Source organism: Alosa sapidissima, chromosome 23 (assembly GCF_018492685.1).
Source record: "Alosa sapidissima isolate fAloSap1 chromosome 23, fAloSap1.pri, whole genome shotgun sequence".
Taxonomy (NCBI): Eukaryota; Metazoa; Chordata; class Actinopteri; order Clupeiformes; family Clupeidae; genus Alosa; species Alosa sapidissima.
The window spans coordinates 883,972-900,006 of NC_055979.1; the positions used below are offsets into that span (position 1 = coordinate 883,972).

General features: G+C 40.8%; 1 protein-coding gene across 5 annotated transcripts in view; it reads left to right on the top strand.

Annotated features, from left to right (window-relative positions):
* The first annotated feature begins 759 nt into the window (after window positions 1-759).
* rbms1a (RNA binding motif, single stranded interacting protein 1a) overlaps window positions 760-16,035 on the top strand; it is a 33,667-nt gene continuing 18,391 nt past the window's right edge. For all 5 annotated transcript variants that reach the window (XR_006026719.1, XR_006026720.1, XR_006026718.1 and 2 more), the window contains exons 1-3: window positions 760-1,080; window positions 9,539-9,723; window positions 15,768-15,826. Coding sequence is in view for 2 of the 5 variants with exons in the window: in XM_042080143.1 (XP_041936077.1) it covers window positions 1,030-1,080; window positions 9,539-9,723; window positions 15,768-15,826 (295 nt within the window). In the remaining 3 variants the exon portion in view is untranslated. The remainder of the gene's footprint in view (window positions 1,081-9,538; window positions 9,724-15,767; window positions 15,827-16,035) is intronic.

Below are 16,035 nucleotides of genomic sequence, written 5' to 3' on the forward strand. Positions count from 1 at the left end.
GGTCTGTAGTTAAATGTTGATCCTTGGGAAAGCAATTAACATGAATTTCGTGCTTTGCTTTAATAGGCTTCATAAGCTGAGAATCAAAACAAAAAATGATAGGCCTACTTCCATGTGAATGATAGCCCCAGGGCGCATGTTGATTCGGCCTAATTGGGTTGACGCCTTCTCCATGTGAAATAAATTCCTCCGAGACACTGTTTTGATCTGGTGGTTTAACGTGAGAGGCAACACGACAATGTTAACAAGATTATTTGTTCTGCCAATTATTCGAGAAGGGAGACAAACTGTCGATAGGGCCTATATCAGAAAACATGCGAGACTAATTCATTCTTTAGGCTATGAATTCCGATATATTTGTGAAGTCTGATCAGATCAATGAATAACTAGAATATGTAGTTGGGACAGCCCCTGCGGGTTCTTGCATATTTCTCTTGCCGGGTAGGATACTGCAGATGGGATGTGATGGTTGGTTTATGGAATGCGTGGTATGCGTGCAAGAATGAGCCAAACCTGCTTTTTAGGGGGAAAGCACTCCGCGCTTCTATTATTTTCGAGTTGTTACAAGTGACCCTTGATCAAATTAGTAATCGCGTTCCATCCTTATTATTAACACAATGTTGGTCTCATGCCACTGCATATATATGTTATCGTAGCTGTTCTCATATTGAACGATAAGGATCACCTATTCCCTAACATCACAAGGGAGAATGGTTTATTCCACAGTAGGTGGGTCTGCTGCGGGCCACAGGACGCAGATCAATGAACCGGGCGGGTTCCTGAAACTGGTTAGGCGATCCAAGGTGGCACAAACCTTGGACATCTTTTACTGTTAAAGTTCATATTTCATTGAGACACATAACATAGGCTTCATTACTGAAGGCAATCCAAGCCTCCATACAAACCGTGTGCTATGTGGATCATTTATGCGCTCTAAAGAAATCCGGGATAGGTCCTACACATCGACTGCAAGACATTTCATCTAAATACTTTTTGCCATTAACGAGTCTCGAAAACCAAGGAATTAAAATGATATTCGCCAACACTGCCAACCCAATGAGGACTCCGTACCGTAAGCAGGTATGTCTACACAATAACACTGCGAAGTGTCTCTGTAATTGCCAACTTAATTAAATGGCGTGTCATTTTTACATTGTTGCCTGCATTAAAGTCTGTTTAGTTGTAACGAGTGGTGCTATTAATAGTTACTTACCATGATGAAAATTCTCACTAACCGGTGTATAACAGCCTCAGTTGGCTAAGCTTACATCGAGCTGTTCGCGTGAACTAACCTATGGCTAGCTAGCGTGTGTCAATCGTCACCTTTAGATTGTTTATTATACATAGGCAGTATAGTTGAAAGTAACTGAATTACAAACGTGTGTAGGCTATAATGTGCTAGTGGTTGAACTATTTTAAACAAAGTCTTCGATTAGTCTGTGGATGTCACCTAGGCTATGTGATTTTTTGAGGTTGAGTGATGCTATAGGCAGTGAGTCCTGTGCTACACAGCCTAGATGACCTTTGTCGTGATAAGGATGGGAGATAGCCTAGCTGGGAAAAAAACGGCTTATCACACTTTTTTTCGAAAGGACGCAGGAATATTTGGTTATAGATGAGCAAACAGTTCCCGTTTGCTTCGTTTGAGATCACAGCTTTGCTAAACGCACGAGACGGGCTACTGTAGCCTACACGCGTAACGCGTTTGACATATCCGGTTTACAAGTGAATTCCATGCCCCGAGCAGTGCTGATACAGATACAATAAAATAGGAACCCTTTCCAGTGTTTTTAATTGCTAAACGCTCCCTCCCTACGATTTGCCGTCCATGTTCATCCCCACGTACATTCCCTTCACCGTCTTTCGTGTTGAATGTGTATCACACCATGTATGTGATGCTGTAATCAGGCAATGTCATCTCAGTCCGCCTGTGTGTGTGTGTGTGTGTGTGTGTGGTGCTTAAAATAGGCTACCCTTCTCAGTCGTTTGTCATATATCGCCCACTTTGTACTTTATCTCTAACAATGACATCAGCAGAAATCATGGATTTGCCTATTCATGGTGAATCGGACTTTGGTTTGATGAAAGGATGGAAAGATGAAGTCGCAGGATGCTCAGAGCTGCCATTGTAGCAGTAGTCCCGTTCAAAGCATCCAAGGGGTGTGGCCAGATAGAGGGAGTTGTAGCTCAATGACGTCTGTGTAGCCTACTACAGCCCTCCAAATGTCTGGAAACGTAATATAAATTCAGTTGGTCAGTTTTAGCATTGGCCTAACCTTTCTCAGAAATATACGCCTAGAGAGTTTTTCAGTAGGCTGCTCCTGTAGTGCCTAAACATCATTCAGGTATGTGGCTGCCTCTAAGCAGTTCACTCAGACATATGCTGCTACTATGTCACTTTTGAACTCGGGTGTGCGAATGACGCCTTAATTAGTATTTCATTAAATTCCCTCAGTTATAACTCTTCAGTTCTATGTGTGTTTTGAAATGTGGTGGAAAGTTACACATTATGACAAGGAGAAAACAGTGCTCTAATATATGTGATATTGTTACATTAAAGGTGCTCTAAGTGATGCTGGGTAACGTCACTTCTGTTCACAAAACAGAGAGCTAGCTCGTCCCTCCCTCCTGTGCAATTGAAACTCTCCTGAGCGCATCTCTTCGGTGATTGGCTGGAACAGTTTGTTATGTTTCATGGTCCAGGCTGGATCAGAGGGGTATTCCAGAAAGGAGGTTTAACAAACACTGAGATAAAACTTAACCTCTGGGTTGTCTGACCCTCTGGCGACTAAACCCGAGGTGTCGGTTCCAAAACACCGGTTACCAGTTAGTTCAATCAACCCTGTGTTAGATAACCTAGAGTTGTGCGCGTTCACGGCGAACTTATAAAGACATCATCTATTGAGAGTCGAAACCATGAGTGAAACCAGCGAAAGGAAGAGCACCGTATTTTTCAGAGGCGGAGTAGTCGAGGCTTACGAGGAGGAGAGAACTGTAATAACAAAAAAAAGAGCAATACTTAAGCGCCTGCGTCCGAGACCTTGCTTGGCAGAGAATAGCCTAACTGACCGTGTAAATGCGTATGTTTAAGATAGCCTATTTAATGTCAAAAGCACAATTAAATAATTCACTGGACATCACGTATTGTATTGACTGCTTTCAATGATGCTTTCTTAAACTAGCCTACCTTGTCACAGATTGAGTGGGCCATAGAATTCTTTGAGAATCCCAAATGCAATTTTCTATTTTAACGCTGGTTCTGCAGCTGTGGGAAGTTTTGCGCTCCATCAACGGAAAGGTGAATGTCGGAAGGCATGGGTAGCCTATTGGACACATTTCGGTGCACATTTGGAAGTGATGCTGACCTGCCAGTTGGTGAAACTTCACTTTAATGATCATCGTGGGTTTGTGTCCAGGAAAACGAATGAAGTTGCGCAGGAACTGCTTTAGCGCAAGGCAACTTTACGCACCAACCGACAGCTTGCCGATATGCTCTGCGTCTCCAACACTACAAAAACTCCCAGTCGGAGAGCCTGTGTAGCCTATTAAACAAATATTTTATCCCAAATGCCATCAGCATTCTTAACCAAACTTAGTGACAACATGCATACCCGGCTGAGCTGTACAGCTATTTAAACTTATTTATTAATTTTCTATAGGCTGTTTCCCCTTTTTTGTACTGTACTCGTTTTAATTATATCTTCAATGTGTCTGAGATGTTGTTTGTCCATCTGTCTGGTGAGCCAAACACAAATGTCCACTATGGTGTAGCCTAGGCTAGCTAGCCTACATTAAAGATTTATTTTATTCTATTCTAATCCACCATGCGTAATGTAGGGATGGAGAATGCTTTTCAAGTAGGAAATATTTAGGATTCAGCTGTAAAACTCGTTTGGAAAAGAATGGATAGGCTAGTCCTATCATGTGATGTCGTGGTCTTATCGCCCTCTCACGGTGAATTGCACGGATGAATATTACATGATTTTGTGCTTCTTTGTCAATCGGACCTTCGTCAAAATGAAACGCCATTGTGTGACAAGTGTAAAAATAGCGGCCTGATTGAACATGCACTGAAATAACCGAACATAATTGAACATAACCTGAACAAAACCTACACCCTACCAGGTTAAGTTCAGAGCCTATGTTACCATAGTTACTTACATAGCCTGATCATTTTTGAGCTTTCTGGAACTGAAATCCCAGGTTTACCGTTTACTCTGGGTTTACATACCCAGTTCAGTTCAGAGCCTATGTTACCATAGTTACTTACATAGCCTGATCATTTTTGAGCTTTCTGGAACTGAAATCCCAGGTTTACTGCTAACTCTGGGTTAACATACCCAGTTAAGCCAGTAAACCTGCTTTCTGGAATACCCCCCAGGATGTTTTGTTGTTGTTTTAGAGCTGTCCACAGAGACTGCACATACACTTTTTACAGTGTATTCAGGGGACAGGCAGCTAGCAGATGGTGAGGTGATGGTTTGCTGTATGTGACAAAAAATGTTTTAGCTTAGAAACCACGTAACATCCCTTAGAACACCTTTAAAAAGTGGAAAAAAGAAAATGCAAAGTTATCACTTTTTACAGATAGATTCATGAACAACAGAGCCTCCATTGTGTTTCCCTTCCTTTCTCCCTCATCAGATTCGTCTGTGTGGGATCCTGGCTCGCAGAGGTTAATGTGGCCTTGCGATTTCACAGTTTACACAAACCATATGTCCAGAGATGACTGCTCCTCATAGCTGTGCAGTCTCAGGGAGTATGCCAATGCATGAGAGATGGCCTAGAGATTGTGTCCGATCTCTCCTTCTTCTCTTTCCCCTTCCCAACTCTCTCTCTCCCTCTCCCTCTCTACTGCAATCTCTCTTTCTTCTAGCATTCTTTTTGTATGCAGGTTTTATCTTTTTTTATCAATCCCTTCTACCTTTTTGTATTAGCATGTTGCTCCTTTTCTTGCTTTTATTTCTGATTTACTCTCTGGTTTCCCCTTTTTTCTTTCTTTTTCCCCTCCCTTCCTTCCTGTTTCTCGCTCACTCTCTTTGTTCAATTTCTCTCACTTGGGATTCTTTACTTATCCTCTCAGAAGCACATTTTAAAAGTTAGGGTTGTACAGCCTATAGCCCTTGTAGGCCTCTTGTCTGTCAATTTCATTGCAAAGAACAATTGCCATGCCATCTTTGACAGGGAAGAATATAAAATAATGTTCCTCAACAATAGATTAAACACTGACCTTTCATACAGAAACTCTTTGCTAGTTGAAATTATTTCTTTATGGCTGAAAAGCATTCCAAATAACTTTTGAGGAACCTCCTTTGGGGAAAAGCTGTGTTCTGCCCACAAGGGGTGTTAAGACAGAATATTTCGGAAGAGGTAACTGCCCTCGCACTGTCGTTTTGCAACTCCTTTGCTTTGTGGTCAGATACGTCTGTCATGACCTTTAAGTTTGGCCTTTGGCTACCTTCCAAATTTTAACATTCACTCACTTGCAGTGGAATCAATAGTTCCTTTGTCCCAGACTCTTTGAATCACTCCATGTTCAGGAAATATACCCCCACCTCTCACCCCCCCTCTCTCTCTCTCTCTCTCACACACACACACACACACACACACACACACAGACTGCCATCACAAGGAAAATTGCCCAGATATGCTCCTCCCATTTGAGAGTGGTCGTTGATGTGACACTGAAATAAAAGGGACTCTTTTTAATCTTCCCATCAAGAGCAATTATTAAGACATGCATCCTCAAAATGACTTATATATACTTATGTATATGTTCCAACTGGTCACACAAGAAGGTGGATAGACTTTAGAGTTTCCAGCAAGTGTCCTCTCGGCCACAGCCTGGTGACATGACGAGGTGGAATGAATGTGACTGAGAGTAGGTGTCTGTTTGTGTTCACTAGAGTGTGTGTGTCCAACTTTCCATATGAGTTGGCAAGGGTTTTTGTTTCTATTTCCCCAATTTGTGTTTTTGTGTCTGTATGTGTGTGTATGTAAGACTGAAAGGATGTGTGTGTGTGTGTGTGTGTGTGTGTGTGTGGGACTGACTGAGAGAGAGGACATGTGTCTATGCTTTATTACTCTACCACTATTTTATGTGTGTGTCTGTGTGTTTAAATGTGAGTGTAATTGATAGAGTGAGTGAGTGACGTCTGTCCATGCTCACCTGAGTGAGTGTGTATGTGTGAGAAGGAGATGGTTACTTTTGGAGAAGTAGGTCAGTGTGTCAAAGCACATATGGCTCCTTGTTAGCATCCACAGAACCCTCACCAGGTGCCTTCAAAGGTTTGCTTTACTGTTCACTTAAATCACCACCTTTGACATTCGAGCCAGCAGAATTTATATTAATCTTTATGCACTCTGACTCACATCTTCTTACATACCATCTCTCTTACATACCATCAACTCTTACATACCATCAACCATTCATTAGTTATACCTTCGGTTTTCACAAACTATAGGACTTTGTGAGTAGTCCTTATTTCACATTTCACATGTTTCTTTCATTTTATTGGGTGTGAATGGCTGGGAAGCATTTGAAAAACATGGGCTATGGGCTTTTTTTTATCAGTGGCCATTTTGTTTGTAAGTAGAGTGCTGTGTGGAATGGATGCTGTTTTAATGAATGAGTCACCGGAAGGAAGTGATTCAGCGCTGTGGGCTGTGGTCAGGCTCCGTGATGGAGCACATGTGGTGGGTGAGAGGCCCCCACTTCCGCCGTCCCAGGCCGACCTCACCTGGTCACATGATAAACCCCACCACCACCCCAGCTTTTCCTCTGTCTGTATCGAAAGAAATTCCACCCCATATTGACAGAAAATGACTTTGACATGGAAGTGTTTGTGATGGGGAGTGAGACTAATGTGCATTTTGAGATCACTGCCCACCTAGATCTTCTGCTTAGAGAGAGGATAGTTCTAGCCTGGCCCTGCCCACCTAGATCTTCTGCTTAGAGAGAGGATAGTTAGCCTGGCCCTGCCCACCTAGATCTTGTTTCAGGGAGAGCTAGTCTGGGAACCCCATAGTTCATAACCTTTCCCTCAGACAAGCAAAATGTCAGGCCAATCAGCAACGAGAGGGGAAGATGAAACCGAAACTTATTGTGATAAACAGATGTAGCAACACCTGCAAACGTCAAAAAATGCAGAAATTTATTTGCAGCAAAGGTAGACCCACATATAGTGTTTTTTGACTGTTGATGCTATTTATTGTCAGTTTGTAAAGTTTAGGTGATGTAGGAAGTAACATTAGGAATCTCTGATCAATGTGATTGGTAAGGCTGGACCAATGATTTCAAAAGTGAATGCCCGTTGCAATGCAAGTGTTACACAAGTTTTTCAATCAAGGGTTCCCAGACTCTATTCACATTATTCTGCACGCAAACATGAGGGGTGCCATCTTTGCCTGCATTGTGTCCGATCTTCCCATTGAGCAGTACATCCATTAGGATACATTTAGATAGCAGAGTTCTATCGAGATGACTGGCATCATATGTTATGGGTCATCCTAAAATTAGGAACGTTTATTTAGGATTTTGGCGACTTAAGACATTTCCGTGATAAACCTTTCCTATCTGAAGTTAAGAGAACACTGACTTTGGAGCGGCTGTTGTGTAATGACTTTCTAAACGTAGTTGCCATGGTTACCAAACAGATAAGATAGAATTTGCGAGTTAGGAAGTTTCTGTAATATGCTCCGCAGTAAGTGTTTTAGTTTTAGCATTTTAGACAGTAAATAATCAGATAATGCATTGGACTTTGGGTAAAAAAAATAAAGAAAGTACTTTATACAATATATTATGAAAATTATGTATTTGCATGCTGTGCTAAGAATGGCCAGTCCCTCTCTAAAATACATCTCCATACGATACGGTGGCCACCACCGCATATCATCTACACACTCCATAGAGGTGAATAGCCTTGGGTGGCGAAGAAGGTAACAATATTGCAATCTGACCACCTGAATGGCATTTTTCATTTCCCAAGTTAGCCTCTCCATCCTCTTCTGCCGTGTTATCCCAATGAAGCTAGACGGAACTAGCCGACCGGAAAGTTGAGCACAAGGTGGAAGAAAATACATTTCTAAAATGGGCGTGGTGGCATAAGGTGAATTCACTTTGTGAATGACTGGATATTTCCAGGCTAGGATAGTTGTCCTGTGACAATCCAAGTCTGGATTTCCTTGGCACCCCTCTCCAGTGCTTTAATTGTTTTGCCTGGACAGGAAAACAACAGATTGAAAACTGTGAGTGCATATGGAAGAGAGAGAAGGAGATATATGGAAAGAGGGAGTGACAGAGAAACAGAGATGGAGGGCTGGCTATGTTTTAGCGAGAGACAGGGGGTGTAGGCTTTCAGACAGGCCCTTGGGGGAATGGAGTTGTGAGATAAGAGAGTTGATTTGCAGGTCAGGACAAGAACAGCTCATTGTGATGGCTCTGGAGTGGGTGCTTTGTGTGTAAAAGGTGGTAAACGTTCAGTGCAGTATTGGGGGTTGGGGAGGGGGCTTCGGTGCGTCCCACTCATCATGCCAAGGCTGTTATTAACAAGAGACCAGCATAACTTATCTAAGAAAATGTGATTGATGGGTATGCTTGTCCTGGCACAAATGTCATGGTCATTGAGAGAAGGATTGATTACTGTACCTGGTGCCTTTAAATTGTGTCATGTGAACAGTTTTTTTTTTTTCAGCTTTTGTCAGGTTACTTGTAGATGTAGGGAAGACACATCTGTGTTGCAGAACCAGAAGTTTCCAGGGGTGGATAGTAATTTAAGGGAGCCTGTTATTGTATGTTCTCTATATAATTCTTTTATATTTTTGTACCAAGAGATGTTTTGTAATGGACATTTATGATGAGCACTGAAATTAAGAACTTGCTAGGTTCTCTGTGGCAGAAAAGGTGCAGACATTAAGGGACAAAATAAAGTCTGGGTTTGTAAATGAGGATCACAAAAAATAATAACATTTGTTATTAAGATATCGCTATCTCTCTCATTCGAATACACTGCCATACTGTTCACTGCCATACTGTACGAGACCATACCGTTCTACTTAAAGTGATATACAGTAACTCTCTGTGTATTAGCTGCATTGTGTATAAGCCGCATGACAGTGTTTCATGCAAGTTAAGAAAGCAAAACCATATTAATACCATATTAACTGCCCCCATGTATTAACCTCATAGCTGAAGAAATTTTGCAAAATCAATTATAAACCGCAGCTAATAGTTGGGAAATTACGGTAGTTGGCATATCAGCAGTGGATGTTTCATTAGATGGTTATCCATGGCAGTTATATTGTTACTGTAGTTAAGTACAGCTGTACACAACTTGCATGACACTGTGGAACAGGTGTCATTTTCAGTGAAGTACTTCCATAGGAATGTCATGCCAGTTTAGCCTTAAAAGCCTTTTTGTTCATATCTAGTTAACTGCTGCCTATTGCACCGAATGGTGATTTCGATAGTTGACTAGTTGATAAACCCCTTAGCGACAAAAGAAAACCACCTTTTCACCTTCTCCTGTTGTCATGACAGCCTGCTGCCACGACTGCCCACCCCATGGCTCCACCCAGCCCCAGTACCAACGGCACCAGCAACGGCAACAGCAGTAGCAGCAGCAGCAGCACCACTGGATGGGAGCAGCTCAGCAAGACCAATCTATACATCCGTGGCCTTCCACCGTCCACCACAGACCACGACCTGGTGAAGCTTTGTCAGCCGTGAGTATGGCACTAATCAACCCCCAGGGCTCAGTGTCACTGATGTACTGCAACATTGCACAGTTAGAGAGTAAAAAGAGAATTCTGTGGATTATCTCCATTACATAGGAGAGCATCTCACACATCATGACAGTTTAGTCGTAAACAACCCCTTGGATGCATAAATATTAAACCGCATTGTTTAATGCCCAAGTGGTCAACAATAAAGACTGGCATTTTTAATTGAAGCTGGCTACATATCTCTAAAACTGTTACTCTTCTCCTAAACACACTTTCATTGTCCCACAGCATAAAGTTGGGGTTAGTAAATAATAGGTGTGTAAAGGTACAAGTATTCGTACCGAACCGTTTAGGTACAGGATGTTAGGTTCAATACAGATGTGTACCAAATGAATCAAATGCGGTCTTTAACAGTAATTATCACCCGGAGAGAAGCAATACTCTTTTCTGATTGGCTGGCGGGTGGGCTTTTAATTCTGAATAACGGAACACCTATGAAATAGATCTGGTAATATCTCATATCAATGCTTATGAATATGAATGGTAACCATAACAACCATAGTAGGACGACGGTTGAGCCTGGAGGCAGACTTCGCAACAATGGAATCAACTCTAAACAAGCTAACTGTCCATGCTATCGCTGTTATAGCGCCAACAAAAGTTGTAGCCTACAACAAGCTGAACTAGTGGACTTCTTTTTAAACGGAACCGCGTGTTTCCTTTGCGTGCTATCAAGGCATGGCATTACAGTGGTAACCGGGTAATAAGCGGGATAACGGCCTTCGAGGTGTGTCCAGTTATACAGAATTTATGGACTCGGGCAGAGGCAACTCCGCTGCGCGTTGGGGAGTTCTTTGCCCCTTGCCCTCGTCCATTAATTCCGTATAACAGGACACCTCGGCGGCCGTTATCCCTTACACAACAGTAGGCTTTTTTGCTTGTGGACCATATTTCAAATTCCGAGTTTCTACTTAAACATATTAAGTGCCATGGCTTTTCTCAAAGTCAAGGTGGGATCATTCAAGGCTGCTATTGGAAGGATGTTACGTCATCAAGTTCTGCCGAAGTACTGTTCCAATGTCAAGCATCCATCAAAACCTTCCAAATTCTACCAAGGCCAAAGTCCTTCGTTTTGCCAAATTTTCGAGGATGCGTGTGTGTATCCTCTAAGTGCTCTGAACACCCACAATCCTGTGGGCACATTTATGGAGGATTTACTATGTATTTAAATGTAAACATTGTCTTATTGCCACTATGTAAAGTAACCTAAATGAAGTATGGGCTCAGGTAATTTTGACAACTTTGAACTCTTACACTGTAATCGTTTAAAGAAGGCATTTAGGATGAGTATTTAAACCTTTTCCAAGGAGAGCGATTGTGAGCTAAATAGTACAATATTCTCTTTATGATTTGGTAACACTTTATAATAACTACACACAATTCATCATTTATTAAGCCTTTGTTACTTATTAGTTAATGGTTTGTTCATCATTAGTAATTTCTTGTTCATACATAATTTATCATCAGTAAAGCATTTGTTCACACAATTATAAATGGTTTGTTCATAGTAAAGAAGCCTATCCAAAAAATATGTTTGTAAGTACATGATTTATACTTAATAAGTAATGATACAACCACTTATAATGAAATCATTTTCTTATTATAAACCAGTTGCAAACTATTACAAAATGCTTTGTTCATCATTTGTAAAGCATTGTTCCTACTGTATGTTAATTCTCATAAATAAAGTATTTGTACACACAGTTATAAATGGTTTGTTCATAGTAAATAAGCCTATATCTAAAATATGTTTATGAATTATTGTTAATACTTAATAAATTATGCAATATACACATGCAATAATGATTAGTTAGGGTGAGGATACATATTTTATAAACCACTTCCTAATACTATAATTCATGATTAACTCAGGGGTTACAAGTGGTTAGTTAATGATATTTTGTGAGCTTATCTAAAGTGAGGACTTTCTATGCCTTACAACACATTTTCAAATGAGCTGTAAAGATTGCATTCACATTCATTCATTTAGCAGACAAGCGACGTACACATGTCAATTAAATTGAAAGCCATTGACATAACAGTAAAAGCCGGGAATCGAACCCCCAACTTTTCAGGCTACTGCATGTTAGTCCAGCTCCTTATCCACTACACTACCTTGGCACAGATAGAAACTCCTACAACTATGCAAGAGTTTCTGTTTTCTTCTACTACACACTGTTATTAAACATCTGTAAACTATTATTAAATGTTGTACTCTTCATTTGTAAAGCATTTGTTATTCCTACATTAATTCTCATCTGTAAATCATGTTTACACACAGTTAAAAATGGTTTGTTCATAGTAAACATGCATATCTATATTATATTTTTGAATTGACTGTTGTAACACCACTGGGCAGAGGTAGTGTAGTGGATAGGGAGCCAGGTTAACATGCAGTAACCCATAAAGTTGGGGGTTCAAACCCCGGCGTCCACCAATGTGGCCCTGCCCTTTAATTTCATTGACATTTGTAAGTTGCTTTGGGTGAAAGTGTCAGCTAAATGAATAAATGCAAGTGTAAACTTTATAACTCATTTGTAAATGTGTTGCAAGGCATAAAACGTCCTCACTTTAGATGAGCTCACAAAATATAATTAACTAACCACTTGTAACTCCTGAGTTAATTATTAATTATAGGAATTATAGGAATTATAGGTATTAGGAAGTGGTTTATAAAATATGTATCCTCAGTAAATCATTAGTGCATGTGTATGTAACAACTGTTAAAGGCACACTATGCAGGTTTTTTAGCTTAATATGCAAGTTTTTTCGCTTAATTTACCTTCATTTAACAGCTTCAGAGTTTTTTCGCTTAATTTACCTTCATTTAACAGCTTCAGAGATTGGAATGGTTATATGACTTTTTTCGGGTTGAATGGTGGCCGTCTCGCTTCCCCCTAGCGCCTGTGAGCGGAAAAACCACCCTTGCAATTGTTGGCCGGCGGGCCGACGGCCTCAGTCTCAGGAAATATAACGTGTGTAACTAATTGCTTTACTGCATTCAAATACACATACACGCCAGGCACCGGCTAGAACAAGGTAGCGATGGAGTTTCTCAGACATTCGTCATGACAAAGCCAGCGAAAAAGAAGCACAACCCGAGAAAACAGTAAGGAAATTGCCAATACTGCATAGTTTACCTTTAAATAATGGAAATATTACTTAATCAAAAACATATTATTGCATCATTTATTAAGTATTAACAATAATGTATAAACATATATAGGCTTATTTACTATGAACAAACTATTTATAACTGTGTGAACAAATACTTTACTGATGATGAATTAGAAATTACTAATGATGAACAAACCATTAACTAATAAGTCACAAAGGCTTAATAAATGATGAATTGTGTGTAGTTATTATAAAGTGTTGCCTATGATTTTGCTTAATGGTTGCTGCTCTGTGGTTTATCATTCATTTTGTTTTAAAAAGAAGTTGACAGGAGGCATGATTTTCAGTAATGCACACCTGCAGCGTGTCATGACGTCAGATGGCTGAATTTACAGTAACTTACAGTAGAGTGGCAGTATATCACACAGCAAGGTAGCAGAGTTACAGTAAGCAAGACATTTACTGTAGGGTGCTGTACAAGATTCCTGCTTCACAAATATTACCCAGAATTAGCTCCAGTACCGTGCTGTAATGGTAAAATAGGGTATGATTCTATTTTGCTGTGCTGTACAGCCATTTCTTAGTGTAGGCACTAATATACTTTACATTTTGTTTCCTCTAAATGTTGTCCGTCATTCTTAATCTTTGCAATTGGTGCATTGGCATGTTTAACTGTTGGCTTTAAAAAACGTTAGGGCAGGGATCTACACTTTCTTTCAATGCTCATCCTGTGATCGGTGACCAGCCCTACCAACGAAATGCAGTTTGTGTCTAACCAGAAGTGCAAAAAAGCAGAAAAGTGCAATGTGATATAAAAAGTAGTTGGTGCATAGACAGGACAAAATATATAGTGCAGTGTAGACAGTAGTCCTTATTACATAGTCAATTTATTCTGCTCTTATAAAGTTACTGCTAATACACTGCACATACTTAATTTATACTACTCTAAACCACCTTGTGGTTTACAAGGCCGTACGCACTGTGCGTACCATCAGGCATCTCAACAACGACAGACAATTTCCTCTGTGTGTGTATTCACACCAAGTTGACCTATCATAACTTCCTAACTGCATGACAGTAGGCTATTTTTTTTTTCTGAAAGTAAAGTTTCTAAACACGCACGCATGCAGCAATTACAGAAGTCAAGTCAAGACTTCAAGGCCATCATGGATATAAAACGTTTTTTGAAAAAAAAACGAAAGGATGGAGACAGCAAAGCTAGGAGTTATTTCAGATGGGCAAGAACAAGTTGGTCAAAATTGGGATGCTTGTCAAAACGTTAGCGTTACAGTTGGAATAATGCTAAGGCTACTGATGTTAAAGTGCACACGATGTTTAAAGCCATACACAACGGTAAACTGGGACAAAACTAAAGGTAACTTTAGCCTTTCTTAAAGGGCTGTATAAAGTTGTCAAAATGAATAGGTTGTTATTAGGCGGCGCGGGGGGGGGGGGGGGGGGGGGTCTGTAGATGGGTGTACGTACCATAGCAATCATACCTGCAGGCGCCCCTGCACAGATACACACACACAAACACAGAGCCATGGTGTGCATGCGCTGTGTCTTTCGCCAGGGATCGGTGCTTCCCCGGGCTCGCAGCTGAATGTGGTGATTGTTGCGTTTGTGTTTTCCCGCTAGTGCATGATTTCCCCCTGGCACCTTGACGGGCTCACAAGGGGAGGTACTCAACCACAGCGCCATCGGTAATAGCAGCTGTTGTTTAGCCACCTTTCAAAACCGCCGTGACAAGAAACCTACGCCAATCAGAAGATTGTGGGCATAGTGTACTTCCTTTTTTGTTTTACAGAAAACTCTAAAGAGGGGAACATGTTCTTATTATTTTGTATAATTTGTTGCTATGACATTTCATCCATTGACAATGAGAAATGTCAAACTAGCTAACAAACCCTGAATCCAATCAATTAGGTAACTAAATCAGAACAACAATCAGAGATTCATTCATCTGATCACATTCATCAGTGAGACTGAAAACGCCACTGTAGTTCAGCATGAACCGTGCAAAAGTAATGTGGTGTGACTAATGTACAGATTTACAGTCTGTATTTATAGCCGTCTGGATTGGAGGGATGGAATGAACTCCTGTGTTCTTCTGATCCATTTCTCCTGCCAGGCCATATTGGTCTTCTTCCCCTCCTCTGCTTTTGGGAACAAAGCCATTGCCCTGGCAATTCTTGAAATTGATTCTTTAGAGTCAGTTAGCAAATAGCCTTAATCCCCTTTGGCTGATTTCCTGGTTTAAGGTTTAGTCAAGGTCACTGGAGTAACAAGAGAGCCAGATTGAATCAGGCTGAGCTGTGGGCTTAACAGGCTTTCAGATTTCACATTTTTATGGAATGGTGACATTCAGGGAGGCAATTAACAGGGGGAGGCATATCTGGAAGACCTACCAGGCACTAGCCAGTGTTCCAGAAAGATCTCTTTAAATCACAGCAAATTATAGGCCAGCTCACCTGTGTTCCTCTTCAGATAGATTGTGCAGCTGTAAGGTAAAAGCCCTTTGGCTCAGCGAGACAACCCACGTATTTTGATTATGGTTAAAATCCCTTGACTTTTTCTGCATGTTGGGTTTTATCTGGAGCCACTGGGAAATGGAACCTTGGTAAGTGCATTGTGTGCCTCCAAAATTCCTGAACTTTCAATAAATCCCACAATGTAAATGATCCCTATCTGTTTGGCATCCTGGCTGGGACTCGTATGTCACACGTATGTCACTCGTATGTTCTTCTGTCAGGAAAGCAGAGTGGGACTCATAGGCACTTTCATGTCACTCAACACCTGCAAACACACCCTTCTCAGTTGGAGGCCACCAACCTTTTCAACAATGTATGTCTGTTCTCCTTTCACAGGTATGGCAAAATTGTGTCCACGAAAGCCATCCTTGATAAGACGACAAACAAATGTAAAGGTGTGTATGTGTGATTTCTGTTCTAAACCAAACATTTTTGTTAAAATACTATGATCCCATTTCTGGACGTTTGTTTCAGTTTTGTGTTGATAAAACATGTTAAGCAATGATGAAAATGCTAGTTCATCAGTAGGGTTGCAAAGGGGCGGAAACCAAATTGGAAACCTTCATGGAATTAAACTGCTTTATATACAAACAAAAACATTTTG